At 33.7% G+C, this 7,213-nt stretch overlaps 2 protein-coding genes across 3 annotated transcripts in view; both read right to left on the bottom strand.

Moving 5' to 3' along the window:
- Positions 227–2,813, bottom strand: LOC104770680 (protein TRANSPARENT TESTA 16-like). 2 transcript variants are annotated; one of them, XM_010495141.2, is made up of 7 exons: positions 2,682–2,813; positions 2,132–2,358; positions 1,294–1,363; positions 1,026–1,190; positions 892–933; positions 738–779; positions 227–650 (listed from the first exon to the last, which is right to left on the bottom strand). In XM_010495141.2, the coding sequence occupies exons 1-7, from the start codon at positions 2,724–2,726 to the stop codon at positions 417–419; spliced, it is 825 nt and encodes a 274-aa protein (XP_010493443.1). In that variant the 5' UTR covers positions 2,727–2,813; the 3' UTR covers positions 227–416. The 2 variants fall into 2 exon arrangements, with proteins under 2 accessions (XP_010493443.1, XP_010493444.1); XM_010495142.2 differs by lacking the exon at positions 2,682–2,813 and adding an exon at positions 2,465–2,571.
- Positions 5,393–7,213, bottom strand: part of LOC104770679 (succinate--CoA ligase [ADP-forming] subunit alpha-2, mitochondrial) — a 2,251-nt gene continuing 430 nt past the window's right edge. The window contains exons 2-7 of the mRNA XM_010495140.2: positions 7,000–7,209; positions 6,740–6,910; positions 6,383–6,506; positions 6,043–6,104; positions 5,866–5,947; positions 5,393–5,767 (exon numbers count right to left, since the gene is read on the bottom strand). Coding sequence (XP_010493442.1) covers positions 5,628–5,767; positions 5,866–5,947; positions 6,043–6,104; positions 6,383–6,506; positions 6,740–6,910; positions 7,000–7,209 — 789 coding nt within the window. The 3' untranslated portion in view covers positions 5,393–5,627. The remainder of the gene's footprint in view (positions 5,768–5,865; positions 5,948–6,042; positions 6,105–6,382; positions 6,507–6,739; positions 6,911–6,999; positions 7,210–7,213) is intronic.

The following is a 7,213-nucleotide window of genomic DNA, read 5'->3' as shown; positions in this document are numbered from 1 at the left end:
TTTTTTTTTTTTTTTTGCTGCGAAATCTAAGAATAGTTTTGCTCAACTTTATCTTTTTCACTCTGTCTTTTAACCGATCAGATAAAATTTATGATATACTATAACAGTACGTACGTTGAGCTGACCTGGTCATCTAAATTTACATTCACAAACATATATAGTTAGGAACACATGCGTTTACAAACATATATAGTTTGGAACACATACTATATATGTATGATAATGATGAATAAAAATTATAACCAAAGACCACTGTGCTTCACAAGTAAATTGTACTTCAGACAAGGTTTTTTGACCACACAAAACAGACAACAAAAGAAGGCATTGGCTAACATCAAAATATAGGTAATTAATAAAAGTTCATTAAGTTGTCCCCATAAAGAAAAAGAGAAGATGTGTATTGAGGATTAGATTAATCACTCTTTGGGAGCTGGATCGTTTTGAAGGTTAGGCTGAGCTAGCTGGAGATGGTAGTTTGGATCAATCTCTGAAGGAAGTGTAGCAAGCTGAAGAAGACTGTTTGGTTGTTGTTGTTGCTGCTGATGATCATTGTTATAGTACTGAAGCTGCTCTAGAAACTGTAGATACTCCCCTGGTTTCGTCTCTATCCCAGCTTGTTGAAACTCAATCGCTGCACGATGCTCATGAAGCTGCAACAAAGAAACTTAATTAGTATACACCGAAATATACCATTCAATCGAAAATGTGAAAACTTTCTCTATAGTAACCAGACTTACCCAACGGCACATGTTATCGTTATCTTCTTCTAGCATCCGCTTCTGATCATATATATATATATAGACATGGTAATGATTATTAAACCAGCGGTATCATAAGATTATTAGAGGAAATTAGTAGTTAAAAAAAAAAAAAGAGTGATTAGAGAGTGACCTTTCTGCTTAGATTCTCCAATTGTTGCTGTATCAACTCATTCTTCATTATATTAACAGCAGAAATAAAACAAAAGGTGTAATCAATATAGCTTTAAGAGGACATGTATTGATATGAACATATATTGCATTTACCTTACGCTCACGGACTTTGAGGACGGAATGTTCCAGCTGTCGCTCGAGTCCGTCAAGCTCATGAGGAGGAATGGAGGCTAAGTCATGTCCATGATATGGACGCAGATGGAGCTCAAGGTTACATATCTCTCTTCTTAGTGCCTCCATCTCATGGTACAAGTGCTCCTACACACACAAGTTAACACACATTAGTACTGTATTATATGCTTTTCTTTGTCAATCGGTAACACAATGACAACCAAATAAGTATGCCTATACATATATATACCTGGTCATCGTGATGATCAGGAAGTCGCAATCCAGTGGTCTGCAAGTATCGGTCAATGAGCTGAGGCATCCTATATTCAAAATAAAGTGTGATCAAATTTGTATCTCTTTAACGTTACAAAAACATCAAGACTTCAATAATTAGTGAAGTAACATGTACAAAACTAGTTAACAAAAAAAAANAAAAAAAAAAAAAAAAAAAAAAAAAAACATGTACAAAACTCTAATAAAAAATATAGTTCGGAAACTAGATCCATATTTCGGCCAACAAATTAAATTCGTTAAAATAAAATAAATTTAAAGGCGTTCTCCTCACTCATTTTTGTTTTGTCTTCTGGTTCATGACTTAGATCTAATTAACAAACCTTTTTAATTAAACTTAAACTCAAATCATTAACATTATTACTTTTATATATAGGTATACACATTATACTAGATATAATAGGGATCTTAATTAATATGAAAAAGCAAATTGAAAAAAAAATGTCAAATGTTTGCAGAAAGACCTCTTTGTTTGGCAGCTGTAAGAAATATAGAATTTGACCCCTATGTATTAAATATGATAAGATACACATATGTACAAAATAAATACTGCAAGAACAAAAATATTGGATCAAAGATTCTTAACTTCTGGGCCAAATTAAAAATGTAAAACAGAATCATGACACCTGCTACTTCAGAAACTAATGATGAAAACTGTCTGTTCACAAGCACGAGCTATATCATGTATCTCAGCTCATATCCTCATTAATTAGATGAATACATACACATGTATGTATAGATCTCTGAAACCCTAATATTAGAAATTAGAAGAAAGAAGAAGAAGAAGTAAACCGTACTTGTTGTTTTCAGAGCAGAACTCGGAGAGCTTTCCGGTGGCCGAGAAGACTATGAGACCCATGTGAGCGTCACAGAGAATAGCGAGCTCACGAGTCTTCTTGATAAGACCATTTCTTCTCTTGGAGAAGGTCACTTGCCTCGCCGTCTGATTCTCTATCTTCTTTATTTCTATCTTCCCTCTTCCCATCACTCTCTTCTTCCTCTTATTACTCCCTCCCTCTTCCTCCTGATTCAAATGTATATATGAAAGCTGGATCAACTTAAAAGAAACCCTAATTATCAACAAAACCCAAAAAAAAAAAGAATCTGAAACCCTAGAATTTGTTAATTACAGGATTCATTTTCAAGGAAGATGGTGTTTGATTCTTGAATCTTGATGGGTGAATTAGAGAGGAGATAGAGAGGGAGAGAGAGAGAGAGAGAGAGAGAGAGAGAGAGAGAGAGAGAGAGAGAAAAGAGTGTATGTGAAAGAGCTAGTGAGAAATATATATATCTAGAGAGAGCTAGTGAGATAAAGGGAAATTTATAAGAGAGTGTTACTAAAAGTACTTTTTGTTGGAGCTGTGTTCTTGGGGATCTGGAAATGGAGATCATGTATAGTATATTGAGGTTGGATGACACAAAAAAAGGAGAGAGATATAATGGGGAAGAAATGAAGAATTACACTTTCTCTTTTCTGTATACAATTGTTGTGTGTGGTGAAGTGGCGTGTAGTCTTAACTCACCATCTTCTATTCACTAATTATTTTATCTTTCTCTCCTTTCTTACAATAATATTTCTGTCTAGTGGAAAAAATGGCTTACCTCTTTGTAATATAGATCCCTTACCAAAAAAAATTTGTAATATATATCAACATTTTTTTTTTTGTTATATTAGGGTTTCAAATGTTAATGCGTTATGCGGTAAACGTATATTGGTCACCCGTTAATGTTCAGCATTATACAACTAGTGCGCTTTAATTTGCACAATTAACCTAATATATATATTATCATACAATGAATTGTAAGGTTTTAGTTCTTAAAATATTATTTTCAGTCTCTTTGCAATTTGTCTTTTGAAATCATTTAAATATAAACGTACAAAAACTTGTTTAAGTTTCTATAATTAAAAGGAAAAAAAAAACTATATCCTTGTAAGAAACAAAGTTTTACTAAACCCAACATTTATAGATAATATAATTAAGGCATCTTAATTTTATTTTAGTTTTGACGAAAAGTTATCAAAAATTAAAATAATAACATAAAATGTCGAATTATTAATTAGACAAGACATGTAATGGCAGTGTTCGGTAATTTATTTAGGATAGAATATCCTTTTTAGTAAAATCTCCAACCACTAATTTCTTTGAGCTGCCATGCATGACGTAATTCGGAGAAAACTCAAAATGGAAATTTAATGAAAAAAAGTTTTAAGGAAAACAAAGTTACTAAAAAAGGAACAAGGCAAAAGAGTGAAAGAGAGAGAGAGAGAGAGAGTAGTAGCCAAATGAGATAGGACAAAGTGTAACAATACTTGAAAGTGACTTTTTTTTTTCTTACCCACCTCCTCTGCCATATTATTCATCATATAGATTGTATTTCTATAGTTATACCATCAATTTATTTAAGGTGTATCTAGCTAAAATTATTTGTAACAAAGTATAGTTCCTTTTTTTCTGCGAGTCAAAATTTGGTAGCCAAAATCAAATATTAAATTTGAGATTGCAAATCACAATCTATATATATGTTTACACGGATTTTGCATATATAATTTGAATTTCATTAATAAACTGGTTACAAAACGGAGAAGATAACAAGAAAGGAGCGCATGTGTCTCTATACAGCTACATGCATCACCACACAAGGCAAGGCAATAAAAACTGTAGTGGGTATATATATTGAGTATAAATTTTTATAGGATGACTTGAATCTTTTTCTTGTACTATATATATAGCTANTATATAATTTCAATTTCATTAATAAACTGGTTACAAAACGGAGAAGATAACAAGAAAGGAGCGCATGTGTCTCTATACAGCTACATCTACATGCATCACCACACAAGGCAAAGGTAATAAAAACTGTAGTGGGTATATATATTGAGTTTCTAATATAGTATATATTTTTATAGGATGACTTGAATCTTTTTCTTGTACTATATATATAGCTAATATCTCGAACATTAAAATTCTGAAAAAGGAACACTGGCATCTCTCTATATGTTCTCAAAGTTTCTGACAATACTATATATAAAGTAATTAGCTCCTATACTATATACACAATTGAATCATTTTAGTGACATGTTCGTAACAAATTAGTATGCCAAATTAAGGAAACCATATAGTCTATTAACGAATGAATATAGTGACAAAGTCATGTGACAATATTGGAAAATTCCTTGGAAAGTGAACCGTGATTAACGAATATATACGTACAATTATGTTATATACCATTATGTGACAATTATGGTATACCAATCCGGTTTAAATTTCTAACGTAAAGTCTTTTCCTTTGAATTTTTTTTGGGGGGTCAAAGGATTTTTAAGGAAGCAGAGAGAGTTATGGTCAGTCGTCTAATCTGTTCTATCAGAAGGACTCACAAGAAACATGTTCTGGTTTCTAAAATAAGAAACTATAATGATCAAAGAGGAACAGTTGGGGGGTCCAAGACTAGTTTCGTCACTTCGACTATCCCACTCTTCTGTTCTGCTGCCACTACGTATGTTATATGGCCTTGTCTACCACACAAATAAATACGTATCAGTTTTGCCTAATAAAATGATAAATGTTTCGATTTTTCTTTGAGAAGCTTACGCGAACCTAGTACACAGATTGAGTAAAACGTATGACAAAGTGCAAAATTGTAATGTGATGGATCGTCTGACGTATGCGTCTTTATGTGAATCAGTGATAACCACTGATTAGTAGTATTAATTAATGACAACCTCTGCATGGATTACCATTGATTATTATAGGACCATTGATTATTGTAGGACCTCTCTTTGCTTTTGTTTTGTCTTTTTGCTTAAGTGTATTCACATTGTCAATTGTTTTCCTATTATAAAACAACCTTATGAATCTTCTTCATATTACGAAACTTACCAAAATTTATATGATATAGTGGAAGTACACAAAGATACAAATACAATTGATTCAAGATATTGTTTCATATAATTTTCAAAACTATGTTTAACAAGAAATTTCTGAAACTGATCTATTCATTCTCATTTTCTTCTTTGTTTTTGTAATTTAATTTATCAAAAACAAAGACAAAAAAAAAAAAACAGAGAGGCCAAATTTCAATAAACTGAAAAATAGAAGAATGGCATAGAAAAGACTCTATTTCTCTCTGCAATAATCATTTTGTGGAGAAAACATCCCTAAAAGTGTTCATCAATGGTAACGGATTACAGAGTTTTCCCTTTCTCTCTTCTATTTTTGGCATTAACTGTTGTTATTAGGGGAGGTCGGTTCCTGAATCATCTCAATCGTATTACGATATTTATCTATTTAGTTTCACTTCAAAAGACCTCTTTCTTGGAAAATCTCAAACATCGCCGCACCAATCTTAGCCGGTGACTCAACCACCTTAACTCCAGCGTCTCTTAAGCTCTTTATCTTGTCTTGAGCCGTGCCCTTACCTCCAGAAACAATGGCTTCATCGACCCAAATAAAAAGATAATACAAGATTTAAGCCATGGTTCAAGTGGGAAACAGTGAATGAATGAAAAAGAGCTGAGTAAAGTTCATTTACCTCCCGCATGACCCATTCGACGCCCGGGTGGTGCAGTAAGTCCAGCAATGAAAGCAACTACAGGCTTGTCTGTACCACTTTCCTGTTTGATTGAACACCGATATGCTTATACTCTTGATCCTCTAAAAATGACAACTCTTACTTCTTAGAAAAGATGCATTTGTGGTTACTATTTACCTTTATCAAAGCAGCGGCATCTTCTTCTGCAGTACCACCGATTTCTCCAATGAGAATGATACCTGAAAAGAAGTCAATAATTTCTTAGTTGCAAAACCAATGCTGGATTCTCTTTCACTAGTGAATCAACAAGTAAAGGCTGCAATATTCACAACAACTTGAGTCTGTTACTGCAAACGAATCACTTTCTTCTACATACTAAAGAACTAGTATTAGGTAAGTACTGGTTATCTACTACATATCAAATGTACTGACTCATAGGAAACAACTAGACAAATGGGAAAAGATCATAAGTTGTACGAAATGAAAAAGTTCGATTATGGTGTTCAGAAACTGAGACCTTCTGTTTGAGGGTCAACAAAGAACTTCTCCAAGCAGTCAACAAAATTTGTGCCGTTAAAAGGATCCCCACCAATTCCTACACACGTAGATTGCCCCAAACCTACTGCAGTAGTTTGGAAAACCTGCATATGAAAGATTAACCAAAAAGCAACCATTAGATATTATACTTAATATAAATAGGTCTTCCAGTAATCCAAACTCATCAAAAAGCTAATAAACTGACAGTGGCGAAACTTAGTCTAACAATCCAAAGGAGTATCCGTTTTTAGGTAAAGAAAAACCAGTAATATAAATTGCTTCTTCCTAAGTCAGAGAGAGAGAGAGACAAACATGAAGACAACAGAAAGAACCTTACAGCTTCATATGTCAATGTTCCAGATCGAGAAACAATCCCTATCCTTCCCGGTTTGTGGATGTAACCCGGCATGATCCCAATCTTGCATTCACCAGGTTTGATAATCCCAGGACAATTAGGGCCAATCAGCCTAGTTTTTGATTGACTGTTAAGAGCAGCCTTTACACGAACCTACATTACAACAATTAGTCCCAAGACATCAGTCTAGTCTCCGCTTATACTATATCGAATCAAAGCACATATCGCAAGCAAGTCATTACCATGTCATGTTGAGGAATGCCTTCAGTAATGCAGACAACAAGATCTAACTCAGCAGCAACACCTTCCATGATAGCAGCAGCAGCAAAAGGCGCAGGAACGTAAATCACAGAGGCATTAGCTTTAGTCTCAGCTTTAGCTTCAGCAACTGTGTTAAAAACAGGCAGACCTAAATGCTCTGTTCCACCTTTCTTTGGTGTCACTCCTGCTACCTAT

This window comes from Camelina sativa, chromosome 20, assembly GCF_000633955.1.
Source record: "Camelina sativa cultivar DH55 chromosome 20, Cs, whole genome shotgun sequence".
NCBI classification, from domain to species: Eukaryota; Viridiplantae; Streptophyta; class Magnoliopsida; order Brassicales; family Brassicaceae; genus Camelina; species Camelina sativa.
The sequence above is the reverse complement of the archived record's forward strand: the minus strand, read 5'-3'. Positions and strand labels throughout refer to the sequence as shown.

Bases quoted from the DNA above. Each gene is read 5' to 3' on its own strand.
- LOC104770680 (XM_010495141.2), bottom strand. From the start codon at position 2,726: ATGATCTCCATTTCCAGATCCCCAAGAACACAGCTCCAACAAAAA. The intron at 934-1,025 runs GTAAATGCAATA...AATATAATGAAG, and splicing joins TCAAAGTCCGTGAGCGTAAG to AATGAGTTGATACAGCAACA. The intron at 651-737 runs GTAAGTCTGGTT...TCTTTGTTGCAG, and splicing joins ACGATAACATGTGCCGTTGG to CTTCATGAGCATCGTGCAGC.